The 16,113-nt window shown below is 37.2% G+C and overlaps 1 protein-coding gene across 4 annotated transcripts in view; it reads right to left on the reverse strand.

The window, feature by feature from the left end:
* LOC139973052 (nucleoprotein TPR-like) overlaps positions 1 to 16,113 on the reverse strand; it is a 56,785-nt gene that overhangs the window by 12,931 nt on the left and 27,741 nt on the right. For 3 of the 4 annotated variants that reach the window (XM_071979419.1, XM_071979418.1, XM_071979416.1), the window contains exons 31-49: positions 15,545 to 15,657; positions 15,120 to 15,267; positions 14,176 to 14,313; positions 13,606 to 13,790; positions 12,721 to 12,783; positions 11,818 to 11,859; positions 11,009 to 11,050; positions 10,040 to 10,072; positions 9,153 to 9,252; positions 8,536 to 8,703; positions 7,684 to 7,722; positions 6,102 to 6,186; positions 5,241 to 5,407; positions 4,679 to 4,785; positions 3,368 to 3,615; positions 2,821 to 2,970; positions 2,073 to 2,172; positions 1,080 to 1,152; positions 197 to 500 (exon numbers count right to left, since the gene is read on the reverse strand). In XM_071979419.1, the coding sequence (XP_071835520.1) occupies positions 197 to 500; positions 1,080 to 1,152; positions 2,073 to 2,172; positions 2,821 to 2,970; positions 3,368 to 3,615; positions 4,679 to 4,785; positions 5,241 to 5,407; positions 6,102 to 6,186; positions 7,684 to 7,722; positions 8,536 to 8,703; positions 9,153 to 9,252; positions 10,040 to 10,072; positions 11,009 to 11,050; positions 11,818 to 11,859; positions 12,721 to 12,783; positions 13,606 to 13,790; positions 14,176 to 14,313; positions 15,120 to 15,267; positions 15,545 to 15,657 (2,305 nt within the window). The remainder of the gene's footprint in view (positions 1 to 196; positions 501 to 1,079; positions 1,153 to 2,072; positions 2,173 to 2,820; positions 2,971 to 3,367; positions 3,616 to 4,678; positions 4,786 to 5,240; positions 5,408 to 6,101; positions 6,187 to 7,683; positions 7,723 to 8,535; positions 8,704 to 9,152; positions 9,253 to 10,039; positions 10,073 to 11,008; positions 11,051 to 11,817; positions 11,860 to 12,720; positions 12,784 to 13,605; positions 13,791 to 14,175; positions 14,314 to 15,119; positions 15,268 to 15,544; positions 15,658 to 16,113) is intronic. The other variant, XM_071979417.1, reaches the window with a different exon arrangement.

Genomic DNA, 16,113 nt, shown 5'->3' on the forward strand with positions numbered 1-16,113 from the left:
CAAGCCATAAAATGAGCCATTTTATGTTCGTATCAATCATGTTTTATTTGCAATGTAGACTTAACCTTCTCCAGAAATTGTTTCAATCTTCCAATCCCATACCCTCCCCCCAGTTCTCTGAAAGTCCTTTTCTGCTTTTTACTTTTCACCCTTTTTCAAGACAAAAGTGTAATGTAGGATGTTGGACTAAACTTACCTGTGGATCTGTCCCCTTGTTTATGATGATCATCTGAGCTGGACTGAGACGCCTGTGGAGTGTCGGCTTGGTTGCTGGGGGCGACGGGCTCCACCTGTTCTCCTTGTACGGTACCGATCACCCTCTCTACCTGTTCTGGCGCTACGCTGCCCATTACCACTTCCACTTGTTCCGGTTGGATGCTGGGGGTGGCATGGTCTCTGTCCGAGCGCTCGGGCAGGACCTCTGCCACGGAGGCTCTTTCTGCCTCTCTCATGACGTGAGGGATGTGAGGTTCCTCCTGGGCCTGTACCCTTGCTATCTGCTATATGAGAGATAGACACACAATAAGTAGATATATTCACAATGGAACACATTAACCCAATGATAAGAGAGATTTGTTCACATGGGAAGAAATCAACCCACTATTAATAGATATATTCACAATGGAACACATTAACCCAATGATAAGAGATCTGTACACAAGGAATGGAACCCACTATTAATAGATATATTCACAATGGAACACATTAACCCAATGATAAGAGATCTGTACACAAGGAATGGAACCCACTATTAATAGTATATTCACAACAGATTTTTTAACCTAAAGACGAGAGATCTGTTCACCAGGGATGAAATCAACACACTATTAATAGATATATTCACAATGGAACACATTAACCCAATGATAAGAGATCTGTTCACATGGGAAGAAACCAACCCACTATGAGCTCTACCCACATGAGAAGAAATGAAGCCCACTACTTCGGAAATATATTCAGACTGGAAGAATCCCTACGGCTGGAGGTTTATTTACTTCATCAGAAAATGACTAATCTGACACGGATTTCATAAGCCTCTGTGTTTTAATAATTGCAAGACATTTATGAGGCGGACTTACTGGTTGTGGAGTCACCCTTTGACGTTTCTCTGTTGGGGGCAGTATGTCCCTCTCTATGCTTGAACTCTGGTCACTGCAAGAACAGGAAAAGAAACGGGACTTACTTGTGGAATTAAAATGAACTAAGAGACACCTATGATATGACTGAGTTTTATCTCAAGACATCAATAAAAAAAAAAAAATTATTTTATCAAATTTGTGGATCATTTTGTTGCAATATCAAGTATCACACCATGTACAGGGAAGTTAAACAGAATATTATTTTATAATTTTTCTTTCTTTAATGCCTTATTGTAACAATAGGTTCAAAGACTTTAAGAAGATATCTTGTTTATAATATAATTATAAAACAATTATCTTAAGCTAGAAGGCATTACACACACTTTCAGAGCTGCAATACCTAAGCATATTCTCATTTAAATATAAGAATCCAGGCAGATGTTTTTATATGAAAATATGGTATTCCCAAATGCCAGCTTATTGCACCCTTCTCAATGACCAGCTTGAAGTGAGTATTACATGTTCACAACTTCTGTATTGAATTTAATACACTAAACATGCAATTTATATAAAAATCGCACCTTAATGTGAATTTGTACTTAATGTAAAACTGTACTTAATGTAAAATTGTACTGAATGTAAAATTTTACTGAATGTAAAATTTTACTGAATGTGAAATTGTACTTAATGTGAAACTAAACTTAATATGAAACTGTACTTAATGTAAAATTACACTGAATGTAAAATTGTACTGAATGTAAAATTGTACTGAATGTGAAATTGTACTTAATGTAAAACTGAACTTAATGTAAAACTGTACATTATGTGAAACTTAACCTAATGTAAAGATGAACTTAATGTGATTCTGTACTTAATATAAAACTAAAGTTACTGTGAATAACTCAGCCCTCTCTACACAGGCAGCATTCCCTACATTGGAAGTACAATATATGCAAAGCTGCTGACAATGAACAAACAATATCAACTCCTTACCTCTCAGTCGGCTCATCTCTCTGTCTCTTGCCGCTGGTGGGGATGTTGGGAGGGGGGCCAGCAGAGGAACTGGAGGGGGGTTCAGATGAGGTGGATGGACCTTTATGAAGTAAATAGAGAGAAATATTTAATGTTTAAAAGATTTAACCTGTTCTTTGATCTATAAATATGACCATGGAGATGACTTTGATCCCCCTACCCGTCCAAAAGCATGAAACAAACTAAACGAAAATTGCCAGGGGCCTGTTAAATAGCTAGACATAGCACTAAATGATGATGAGCAATGTGTCCATACCCATCAGATATGGTAGTATACATCCCCCCTTCCCCCTACCCTCCGCTTCCCCCTCCTAATTCTTGTTCTGTATTCAATGTTACAGTTTGACATTATCCAAGTCCCAGTATTACTTTAGGAAAATAAACTAATAATAATTACTAATTTACTGGAACTATCCATCAAAGGAAAGTTATGCAACCTATATTACCAACTATCATTGTGTCTATGTTATTGATTTAAAATTTATTTTCCTGACAGAATATCCTTCTGTATTCCAAACAAGCTCCCAACTCACCCCTCCCAACCATCCCCCTCCCTGTACCACCCTCCCCCTCCCACACTTTCTCTTGTTTTTGGATTTCTAAAAATGCCCAAAAAAGTGATTTACTTTCATTAAGTAACTTGTTTCCCTTCATAATATCTCCTAATCTGATTTGTGTTACTCTTGATTCTCTTAACATGGATACCTACCACTAAGAGGAGTATCATCTATATAAGGTTCTGGCTCCTGCTGAGATATTGGTTCAGTCCGGGCTATCAGTGGAGTCTGTTGAGTTGGTGTTACTGCTTGGATAGGTGTGGCAGATACAATTGGCATTGTAGGGGGATCACTTGTTTGAACTTCGGAAGAAGGGAAATATGACATAAATTCAGAAAGGGTTAAAAATCAATTTAGGTTATGAAGGGTTGTAGTCAAAAGCAGCTCTTTGAGTTTTTCTTGAATCAACAAACCAAGTCATCGCAAAATTACAAGAATCAGAACGATCACGCTAAGAAGGATGTCTATGTATTCTGTTATCCCAAATGAATGTTTACAAGGGCCTGAATAAATTAATAATCTCCATTTTGATTCCAAAAGCTTTTGTCACACTAAAGGATTTTCATTTTACTATAATACAGATGCAAAATGCAAATCAGAAATTAACATTTTTCTCTGTTTTAATTAGTCATTATCTAAATTGAATCGATACGTTGAAATTAATGAACGACGTTGAAACTTTCTGGATAGAATTGTTACCTTCGTGATCGTCCGGTACGTTAACCTGTGTCGGTTGTTCTATCGTGTGCGGCATCACTGTAGCCATTCTGGTGGAGGTAGATGAGGACACACCACTACTCGTAGAAGGGGTGACGGCTATCGGCCGGATACTGGCCGTGGCCTTCTGCCCGCTGGACACTTGGATGCCCTTAGCGGTCCCCACCGCAGATGCAGGCGAGGACAGAGGTTTTATGTTGGCTGTCGGTGGTGGTTCCTCTCTTGAAGAACTGAAATGGAATTTTCAATCTCAAGTTTTCTTTCCCGGTTTAAATATTTAACAAAAATATAAATTCATTAATCTGAATTAAACCAGAAGACACAAAACGTTTAGTGGTTCCGATGCCTAAACATATTCATAGTGTGGTAGGCTATACACAATATTCATGAACTTGTGCACACCAGAATGAAGAGGATTATCTATTGACTAATGTGGCAAAATATATGGATGGAAATGTCATGAAAATGTGCTCATTTTGAACCACCATCAACATAACAGCATGAACTAAGTTTGACGTTAAGCCCTGCCGATTCATGAACGTTCATAGATGGGAACCAAAAACAATCTACTTATCACAGGGCATCTACCTACTAAGTATGACATTGATTTAATTTGTGTTTGTTTAGATATCATGTTTACAAGCTGTTTTGACAATTTCTTATTAAGCCCCATCCATTCATGAATATTAATGAAGTAATATTGTTGTTGTAAAGAACATGTATTAACTATGTAGTTACATTGCCATACCCAGTATGAACTAAAAGGGTCATACAGTTGAACAGATACTGACATTTTCAGAATTTTAAATTAAGCCCAGCCCACTCATCAATATGAATGACAGCCCCACTATAAAAAATAGAGATCATCTACTGACCATGACCAACATATATCACAAGTATGACATCAATTACACATTTCCTTCTTGAGATACTGTGACATTAAAATGACCGAGATGTATTACAATTTAGGTGAATGAAAGAATATAACTACATATCAGTTACACAAGGCAAAACATGTTTAATTATTAGAAACACACTCTCTCTTTATCTCATCTATACCTTGTGGGGTTTTTTTTTCTTCTTTTCCCAAGTTTAGTCTGTGGTTGATAGATAACTTTATTATTGCTATTATGTACTCCTGAAAATAGCATATTATGTGTTTATGTACTTAGCTGTAAACTTACTCAATATTTCTCAGTTTGACAGTTGATTTTGACAAATAGGGATTAAAACAAAGATATAAAAAAAAATTAAAAATATTGTCCATAGTGGTAAGGTAACCTTTGACCTCACCTGGCTCTGTCTGGGGTGGTTAGAAGTGATGATGGATGGCCCTCCATTTGATCTAACTGACTGTCCCTGGCTAGCTGCTCCTGAACCCTCTCGGCTCTGATTTTATCCTGGAATTGACAACAATAAATCAACAGTCAAAAATAAACAGCAATAACAACAACGAAATTATAAATTATCAAAGTTTAATTATCAGATAAATTATCAGAAGATAAATTATCAAAAAAAAAGATAAATTATCAGAATATTATCAGAAGATAAATTATCAAAAAAAAGGATAAATTATCAGAATAAAATGCAGTCATTTTCTGGACTTGGAAGTTTCCTGTTTTTGAGTTGACATGACCAACAATTAACAGATAACATTCAAAATTGTCACACCGCCTATCTCAGCAAAGACTGAGGAAAAGGTTTTTACGTGATCATCAAGAAAATTGCAAAAGAGATCTAAATCACTTAAGATTGGATTTGGCTCCAATCATGATAATGAGCTCTGTGTCACTGATACTGTGGTTGGAGGGGATGGAAGGGTGATGGAAAGGGGGTGATAGGGTGGGGGACTTACCCTGTCAGCCTTGATATCTTTGACTTCTCTCTCCAGAGCCGAGATGCGGGCCAGGTGTTCCTGTTTCTGTCCGTCCATCTTCCTCTCCATCTGCATCTTCAGTGCTTGCAGTTCTGATAATTCTTTCTGGAGTTTCTCTTGTTCCATCAAATGTTTCTCCTTGTCACCTGATTGATTGATATAGATAAGAAAGAAAACAAACTCTTAAAAGACATACCAAAAAATATATATATAGCTCAATATTCAATTAAGCGACTTGAAAATATTTTTTCAAAGTTTTCGGTGATGACACACAGAGACGGTAACATTCCTTCTTCTTCAATGACACAATAGATTAAAACAACACCTTCCATAACAAGGCAGTTTTACCTATAGAAGTGTAAAGAATGTCTGACTGACAGCATCTTACAGGAACCCACAGATAACCTCTACATAAATAACCCTATCAGAAAGCTTTGAACCAAGTGTCTACCACAGGGCAAGATAACCACCACCCCTCACATATCCCCCTCCCAGCTCTTCCAGCCTCAGTATATCTCATTCAGAGACTTAAATTAAACCCCTACAAAGTTTCTTCTACCACCAGGGATCTCCAACAATGGTCCTCTTACCCACTGTTTCAATAAATCCCACCCTATCAAGGGCAATCAGCTAAAATTCTACCGACAAAATGCTGCCAAACTGAGAAGCTTCCTTCCCATATCTTTATAAAGAGTAATACACAAAGATTTAAAAGGACAAAATACATTAAATTGAGCCCGGATTGACTTAATTAAACAAAACAAAGAGTTGTAGAATATCTACTTCGAGACTGGTTAATTATTTCAAGAGAGAGAGAGAGAGAGATATAAGATGACGTACTTGTCAGCTGCGTGATCTTCTGCTTGGCCGACTGTAAGACCCGCCTCTGCTTCTCGTGACGTTCTTCCTTCTCCGCAACTTGGGTCTGGAGACGAGGATGAGGGGCAGAGAATGACAGAGTCAAGCATTATTAGTGTTACTAAGGGTGTCCCCCTCAAACTGATAACCAGTGGTTAGAGAAGAGTGGATGAATGGAGACGAAAAATTCCCAAGTAATGACATAATTTCACACCTTATGGGAAACGACTGTAATGAAAGGACTTGGCCAGCTTTAAGAAGTACGAAGGGAAAGCTTTTTATCTGGGAGCATTACACAAACTTTTCCGAATGAAATAATCTTTCAAAGTTTGAAAGAAAGAATAATCCCAACGTGAGATAAACATGTTGACTGTATTTTGCACCTGACAATTGTAAGCCAGCCACAAAGCCACTTTTCTTGGTTTCCATGTCAGTGTTTAAGTATTCATGTTGTGCTATTAACTGCCTTTAAGGCCGACAAACTTACCACCACATATGGTTAATATCAAAAAGAACAACAATTTTTTCTTTTGGAAAAACACTTTTAAATGCTACCAGCAAATAAGTATTCATATATAATAGGATGGAGAGAATGCTTATTAAATAAACACATTTCTGAGTTCTGTTGGTTTTAGTTTAGTATGACTCAAGGCAAGACGACAGAATCTTGTTTGAAAACCCCCTATCCATTTCATGATCGTGGATAAAAACCGGCCTGTATCAAGCCTCTTCTTTTCATGAGTGTTCAGAAAACATTGAGGCAGATTTGCTGATGTCACATCCCTTCTTACTCCTCGGATCACCACTTTAGGTACCCATCCTAAGACCACTGTTTGAAATGTGACAGCTGTGGTGAAGGAAGAATTTGTTTCAAAACCATTGACAGGACGGAACCAAACCAGAAAACACCAAATCCAGGAAGAATCTGTACAACAACACAGCAAAGCAGCAGTTTGGAATGGATCAAGAGAATCTGGTTTCTGGTGGAGTTTTAATGTGGAACATAATGTTGAGAGGGCAGTGGGGTTGGGGGGGCTAGGGGGTGCTAGGCAGACACTCTAACCCAGGGTTGTCCAACCTACGGCCCGCGGGCCACAGTCTGGCAGTCTCTACAGTGCGAAATTTTAGTGAGTAGAATTATTGATAACAATTTGAAGCTATATAATCAATCATTCGAACCTTCTGGGTCCAAAAAACTGCATACAGGTCAGTTTGTGTGACACTCTCAGCGGAGTGGGGTGGGGGCGGCTGGACTTTATTCATCTGTTTTATCAGGAAGAAAAATAAATCAGTGCGCTCCGCGCGCAGTGCTCACATTTTGTTGCCTTGGGCTTCGGGCAAAAAATCGAAAAATCAAGCGTAGGGTTCATGCGGCCCCCTCCTTTATCATAATCATTCCATGTGGCCCTCCTCTGCAAAAGGTTGGACAACCCTGCTCTAACCTGTACACCATGCTTTCACTTTTATGCTGGTACCATTCAGAATTCTGCCAGTCCTTACACGCTTCCACAAACACCAACATTGACAAAGACATTTCTAGTCATGTTAGAAAAGAATTCTTTACCTTTAGGTTTTCCTCTGTTTGCTTCAGACTTGAATTCTCCTAAAGGAAAGTAAAAGTACATATTGGTAAAAGTCACCAATATTGCAGAGACATTAATAGTGCATGTTAACATGATACCCCTCAAAGTAGTGCATGTTAGCATTAATTGGTACCCCTGTAAGAAGTAGTGCCTTTTAACATTTCAGATTATACCTCTGAAAGAAATAATGCATATTAACATTAATGATACATTAATTGATACCCCTGAAAGAAGTAGTGCATGTTAACATTAATTGATACCCCTGTAAGAAGTCATTTCAGATTATACCCCTGAAAGAAATAATGCATATTAACATTGATGATACATTAATTGATACCCCTGAAAGTAGTGCATTAATTTCAGATACACACATATATTGATGCCCATGAAAGAAGAAGTGCATTTTAACATTTCAGATTATACCCCTGAAAGACATAGTGTATTTTAACCGGAATTCAAAGCAACATTAATTGCAACCTCCATAAACCGTGTCTTGTAATTTTTACAAATCAATCCCCACCCCCCCCCGGCCAAATAACCCATTCTAAATATTTCCACTGAAATATATCACAAAGTCATCCAATTACGGGGCAGCATTTTGAAACTTTGAACCCGGGTGACAAGAACTGAAACAGGTTTTGGTATTGTGTTAAGAACTGATTGTTTTCTAATTGACTTAGAACTTTATTTTCAGAGCTCACTGAAAGCACTAGCATTGACAAACTGGGTTCTGACGGGTCACACCGGGGATCTGTGTGGGTCGCAAGTGCCCCCTGAGCGGCAAAGGGGAGGGCCGTCACTGGGGTAGAGCAATTCTTTACGAGGACACGAACCTGGTTGACGTGCTGCACTTTCTCTTCCAGCTGTCTGATTTTAGCTTCCGATTCAGGATTGGGTTTGGCAGCCTCCGCCTCTTGAGATGTGAGTCTGGCCTGCAGGCGATCAACTTCAGCTTTGGCCTCTTCGAATTGAGACTTGTACTTCCTGCCGAGCCGCTTGACCTATGACACAATCAAAACATACAACAACTTCAACTTGACAGTTATAACAAAGATGGTGTCAAACTGGTGTGATTCAAGTAGGATTACGCTATCAAAGTTATTAATATCTGCGTCTGTTGGTGCGACAGGGGTGCAAAGATTGACCAATAGGAGAGTGAAACGATAACTCGAGAATAAATGTATGGTACCTCACTTTGTTTCAGAACATTATTTCCTGTTCAAAGGGTTACCATGGTGACAATGTAACACTAATAGTTTGACTAAACATTTCCACACTGCCAGTTGCCAGCTCAACACACTGATTATGTCCTAATCAAAATTCTAGACGGTTACTAAAAACTCAACTTATCTTTCGTCAAATAAAACGTGTTATTTGAGGCCATGAAAGGATGTCAGTTTGGGTAGTTTGGGGACTGGGGTGGTGGGGGGGGTAGGTTTTCTATCCTCACCTGGTTACTGATTTTATTCTTCTCCTCTATGTCGGCAGTTTTTGCTTTCACTTCGTCGGTCTTGCTCTTCAAGTCGGCCTTCGCAATATTTAGCTCTTCTCTGAAAGTGAAAAGAAACTCCTTCCATGAACAAAAACATCGATCAAATCCACTTCACCTTTCATTCTTTATCCGTACAAACCAAAACAAAGTTTCATTTTGTAGTTTAACATTGTTTTTTGTAATCACACCACCAGATGCCTGGAACTTGTTACGATGTGAAAATTGGAATCTCAACAACATATCGCAAAGAAAATTTAGTTATTCAAGGTGGCCACTTTGCCAGATAACACAAAGATGCATAACAGATATTTCAAACAGACCTAAGCCTACTGTAAGCATCTTGCAATGGAGAAAATCCACACTCGTCTGCTATGCAAAATGCAAACAGTAACATTTTGGTGCAATATGTCCTTTAAAAGAAAGAGCAACTTAACTTAGTCTCACAAAAAATTCAAGATATCATCAAACATGAGTAAAACCTGTTCAACTGGAATACATACAGAACGTTAATATCCTTACAAGGTAAAGCTAGTGATATAGCTAATGGTTGAAGTTGGTACCAAATCAATTAGCTGCTATGAGTACCCACTAGGAGCCTCTCCCTACCCCATAATGCCCAACCCCCCCACCCATCTCCACTCCTTACAAACAATTATCCCCTGGAACAATTAGGACCTCTAAATATAACAAACATAAGAAGGTTACTAACAATGTCAAACACAGAATGATCACATGTAAAGATGAATATGTAACCCTGTGAATTACCCTACCCAGCCCTCACCACCCATCCCAACCCACACCCCCCCCCCCAATTCTCAAATCTACCAATAAACAGTAGCACTTACTTTAGCTTCTGAACTTCTAGATTATGTTTAGACCTTTAAGTAAGAAGAAAAATAACAATACATCTCAAATCAGGTTGATATAGAAACAGACTATACAAGCTGGTATAATTAATACCTGGTGTTTGCAGCATTTTAATAGCCACCTACACCAGTTCCAGTAAATGTTTCCTTACTGTGTTAAATTGGGTAAGAAAAATATTTAACTTTTTCTTGAAATTTGCATTTATGCAAAATCTCTGAAGGGCTTTGTGACACATTCCGATTAACAAGACAAATATTCCGTTTAGAGATGGATATTTTGCAAGATGCTGCGTGTAAACTTTTATTTTTGAAGATTATAAAATCACCTGGAAGTGGTAAGTAGGTTCTACATTGTTTACATTCAAATTGAAGCAGGGGAGTAAAGAAACTTCCTTTCTTGAAGGCCAATGATTTTCTAGGGGACAGACAGAAACTGTTTTCTGACAGTTCTTCTTTCTTTTTTTTCCTTTTTTTTTCCTTTTTTTTGGGGGGGAGACAAATATTTGGGTGGGGGCTAGGACCACCCTGCACCTCACTCATTGCTATGCCACTGACTTGAAAATATGAAAATATATAAAGGCTTTAACTACACTCACAAATGGAGCAAAACTTCCATTGGATATTTGCAGGAGTTTATTCACTACAAATGTCTACCACATAAGCTAGAGAAGGGCTTTGCTATCCCAGTTTGATTAAGAACAAATCTATCAAAACAATTAATATCATGACTGCTAATCACAAAATGAAAATAAATTTTATTATGGAAGTTTATGAATGAGAGGGAAGACCCCTATAGAAATGAAATGAGGGAAAAACTAGAGAAATAGCAAAAAATTGAATCTGTTATATGGAAATATATATATATTTGCTGGTAGACACAAAGATGATGAGTCTTTTATGGAAAATTAATACAGATTAGAAAGATAAAATAGGACAAAGATCACTTACTGCGTAGAGGTCTGTGCCATGTCTAACTTAGAAATCTCAGTTCTGATGAAAATAAGGCAAAAAAAAACATATGTAAATATATAAACATATATCAAATATATAAAAATGACTGGAAAATTATTAAAAAAATCAAATTAAAGAATGTCTTAACTCTTTCATAAAACAAACAAAAACTTTGTATGACATAGGCATGGGGGACTTTTCCATTGATAGGCAAATGGATAGAACCATCCCATCCCCCCTCCCCCACCTGCCCACCATGCCCTTTGCCTCCAACCGTTCAATTTTCACATTCAAAGGAAAGAGACACTAAAATGCTGCCAATATATAAATGTTGTTGAAGACATATTTTTTTAAGGGTTTTTTTAGGTAATATTACCTTTTTATAATCTCTTGTTTGTTATAATCTCTTATTGTACTTTTATAACCTCGTATTGTTTTTTTTTTACAACCTCCTATTGTATTTTTTATAACCTCCTATTGTTTTGTTTTTATAACCTCCTATTGGTTTTTTAATAACCTCTTATTGTTTTTTACTTTTTTGTGTGTGTTGGTATTTTAGGATTATTTTTATTAGGTTATTATTTGTTTCACAATGTTTATTTCCTTTTTATCGTGTTTTGTTTCTGTTTCTTGTGAAGCGCTTTGATACTTTTTGTGATTTAGCGCTATATAAATGACGTATTTATTATATTATTATAAAATGTTGCCTGTTATAAGGCTTGTCAATGTGGACTTTTACTTGTCGTTCCAACAAATTAATGGAGAGATTTTATTGTCATGTAAGTTTTTGAACACTTGATCCTTACCTGGCATTACTCAGCAACTGGTTCAACTTGGAAAGCTCAGCCCTGTAAAAAGAAAGAAAAGAATGACTGATTATTGAAAACCACAATTTGCAAGTGTAAAACCAATTTATTTTATTAAAATTTTATTAATTTGATTATTGAAAACCACAATTTGCAAGTGTAAAACCAATTTATTTTATTAAAATTTTATTAATTTGATTATTGAAAACCACAATTTGCAAGTGTAAAATCAATTTATTTTATTAAAATTTTACTAATTTGATTATTGGAAACCACAATTTGCAAGTGTAAAACCAATTTATTTTATTAAAATTTTAATAATTACAACACCAATGGTAAAATTTCATTGCCAGTAACCTTTGACATGTGCTCTGTACTTTCACTGGCCAATCACAACACAAGAAAGCTCCCTGTGAAGACATATATTTTTGCATGACTCTTTTAACTCTTTTCCATGAGTTTTCCAGGCCTGGAAACTGATTTTTTAAATTCCCATGACTTTTTCTGTATTAATCCTTGAAGTCAGCCAGTGGATAACCAATTTGCATAAATTGTTTTCTCAAATGAATAATCATAACCGTGCAATGAATAAGTAATCCACTTCAAATCTAAAAGTACAATCACAAACTTTACTTCCATTGATCTTCCCATCGCAACTGCAATTGCTTCTATATTATTCTTCACCATTTGGAATGAAATTTCATTAGCGACGATTAATATTATTATGTATTATATATATATGTATTATTCCAAACTTTTGCTCCTTAAACACTTTCGAAAATTTCCAGCATCTATGCAGCACAAAGCTTCCAGTATTCTTAATCTTTGTATTATACATACCACACAACACACAGGAGAAATCATGGGACAAATCCTGTTCAAATTAGTCCAAAAATAACTTACTTGTATCTGAGGGCTTCCTCACGTTGATCTGCTATCGTCTTCTTGTTGCTTTCTTTCTCTTGCCTGTGATAGTAAAGAGAAGAGAAGGTCACATGACCATACCTTTAAATAAAGACCGACAGAGGACCAGGTATTGTGGGCAGGGTGTGAGAAGAAGCGGATGTGTTTCCAGTACTGCTGCCCTCAACTTTTGTAGCTTTCCATTAACTTTCTCAATCTAACAGCCAGCCTATTTTTGACTAGTAAAGGCTCTTCCATTTCTCTAAGCAAAGCTTTGATATATTTTCTTGGAAACAGGAAGGTGTAAAGACCAACTAAACTGCTTCTATCATGGTTGTTTTTATTGTTCAACTGCATCACCAAATGCAACAAAAATAAAAATTGTAAATGCAAAGGTACAAACAAATAATTGTTGATGATAGATTTGTTGTGAGCGTCGATTACGTTTTTTCATGTTTGGCATTCAGCTGTAACTAAATTTTAGTGTGCTTCTGTTAAAATCTTGTGTAGTCTGTTGTTTACTGGGAATTCTTCATCTAAAATTTTGAAAAAGAGTTTGGCGATATTGGTAGCCAGATGATTACTAAGAGGGGGGGTTGTACAAAATTATGTTGAGGCTGCGGTTCTTTTTTGTTGTTTTTGTTGATGTTTGTTTGAATACGAGTTTGTGTTGGTAACGACTGTTGTTGAGGGCTTCTTGGTATTCCTTTGTTGTGTCGTAAAAACAAAGGGAAAGGAAGAAATGAGAAAGACAAACAAAACAACATCAACAAAAGGCAAATCTGTCTATAACAACTAACATATAGCAATGCGAATAAATTAACACAGCTTCTCAAATCTTTACAACAGATTGCAGCATCGAATTACAAAGTAATTAGAGCTTACAGAAGTTTCTTCTGTTCATCAGGGTCAACTTTGTTATACTGCTCAATCAGATGGTTAGCTCGTAGACGCCACTTGCTGGCCTCAGCAGCGAGGGCGGTCTTCTCAGTGGTCAGGCTTTCAAGTTTAGCGACCTGTTCTCTAACCTGCTCTTGAATTGGTATGATAACTTTCTCTAGTTGTTGAACCTATTTAGAAAAATCAAGTGTTCTTGTTTGGTTAGGGTTTTATAGTAGTTAAAATGGGATATGATGTGATCATGGCTTCTGATTGGTTGGGTCCACTTTAAAAGGCATTCAGAAAATGCTAACAAAAGAGTGAAGTTTACTTCCAAAACTCTGCCAATTCTGGTCATATGCTAAACAGTAGGAAACAATCAAAAACAATTATTCTATTTTTTTATATGAATATTGGTTGATTTTGCAAAGAACAATCCACATTTCATCAAGGTTACTATTTTGTTTGGTGGGGGTGGAGGGTGATGATTGATGGGGTAGGGTTTATTTAGGGGGAGGGACCATCACCATCTCATTGAATTTTGGGTAAGACACATTTTACACAATCAACACTAACCTTTGCCTCTGCTTGCTGGAAATCCAACTCGAGTTTATCTTTCTCTTCTCGTAAGAGGCGGTTGCTATCGGTAACAGCATTTAGCGTCTCTACTTTCTTGCGAAGGTTCTCATGCTGGGCTCTTGTCTTCGCCATAGCCTGGAATGATTTGGAGTAAATTGAGATGAAACAACACCTAAAGATCTGAGAGAAGCTCAGTACACCTATATGACTTGAGAAGTATTTTATCATATGCCAACAAAATCTGACAAAATTTACATAGCTAACATACATCTGGCTTACTACTGCACACAAAATTTGAAAACAAACCAGAATGCAAAAATGCATTGTGGTTTCGATGTGACATGAGCAGTATTCTTCATGAATCTGACATGATGTATAGTGAGGGTGTACATGTTTACAAGGGTTTCCCGATTTGACCTCTGATGACTCCAAATGACCTTTGACCAAACACAATAAGCTTCTTTATCTCACTGTGGAACTTCTACACACTAAATTAGAGTTGGGTCCAAGCTTCCAGTATTGAGATATCGTGATTACAAGGTTTTCACAATTTGACCCCTGATGACCCCAAATGACCTTTGCCCTCCACCAAAAACAATATGCTTCTTTTACACAAGAAACAACTGCAGCAGCTGCACATTCCTCTGCAGCCAGACTGAATTAATATCAAACAATAGTGACTAACCCTGCCAATCAGCAGTGCAGCCTTTTGTGTGAAACTGTACAGTACAAAATACTATGTCCTATGCAGCATGGCTGCATTATGCTGCAGCCTACTTTGACAAGATCCCGAAAGCAGCTCTGGTTGTCTATTGCGCTGCAAACTATCCTCACACAAGTATGTTAACTGTAAGCTGCAGTCTTTCTTTCATCATAATTGTGATTAAAGCCTAAAAATAACACCTGATGGAGGTGCAAAGCTGTTTGTCAATGTTTCTTACCTCCGCCCGTCCTCTCTCTTCCTGCAGGGCCTCCTGAAGTTCAGAGACCTGTCGTTTCATGGAATCGCATTTCTGTTTGATCCGTAGACTCTCTCCCTGAGTCACTTCTAGCCTGGTTTCCGCTATTTCCTTCTCTCGCCTCAAGAACCTAAAAAGAAAGAGCACATTTCGGCATTAACCAACACAAAACACGCTACAAAACAATACCAATATAATGCAACAACATGGACAATGTAAAAAGAAACATACTCACATTTACAAAAGTTACTTTTAACAGGACTTTAACCCAAAACATCAACCAAATCAAAAGATTTTGTACACAGATTTCCACAACTGCTTCATATATCCATGTTAACCTTGAAGGTGAAGTAGTTGACGTTTCACCTTCAGTTAATCTGTATTCAGACAAAAAATTCATTACTTACTTTATCACCTCCAAGAGTTGTTCGGAAGATTTGTTTTCTTCGCTGAAGGAGAGATTCATCCCCGAAGTAGAACCGCTGGCCTCCGTCTGAAAGTCAATTATCTGAGTAGACAGCTGGAGAGAAGAAAATTAAAAGAAAAAAGAAAACACATTTATAATTGCTGTACTTTTTTTGTGCTGTTCAACAGGAGCCGTTTCCATCGGATAAAGCAACTGGCCAAATTTAAAAAATGTAAATTGAGTCATGGCTGTGTTTCACTGATGATGTAACATTTAATACTTTGTGTTAACTTTCAGTTAGTGTATAGGTTACATCAGGCTAGTACACACTGCATAATGCAAGGCTCTGACATTCTTTAGCTGTTCAACAGGAGCTGTTTCCATCGGATAAAGCGACTGGCCAAATTAAACATGTATATTGCGTCATGGCTGTTTCACTGATGATGTAACATTAAATACTGTGAGTTAACTTACAGTTATTGTATAGGTTTTATCAGGCTAGTAGACACTGCATAATGCAAGGCTCTGACATTCTTTAACAGCTAACCATTATCGATCACGGCACTACTG

The sequence above is a fragment of the Apostichopus japonicus genome, chromosome 9, assembly GCF_037975245.1.
Source record: "Apostichopus japonicus isolate 1M-3 chromosome 9, ASM3797524v1, whole genome shotgun sequence".
NCBI lineage: Eukaryota > Metazoa > Echinodermata > Holothuroidea > Aspidochirotida > Stichopodidae > Apostichopus > Apostichopus japonicus.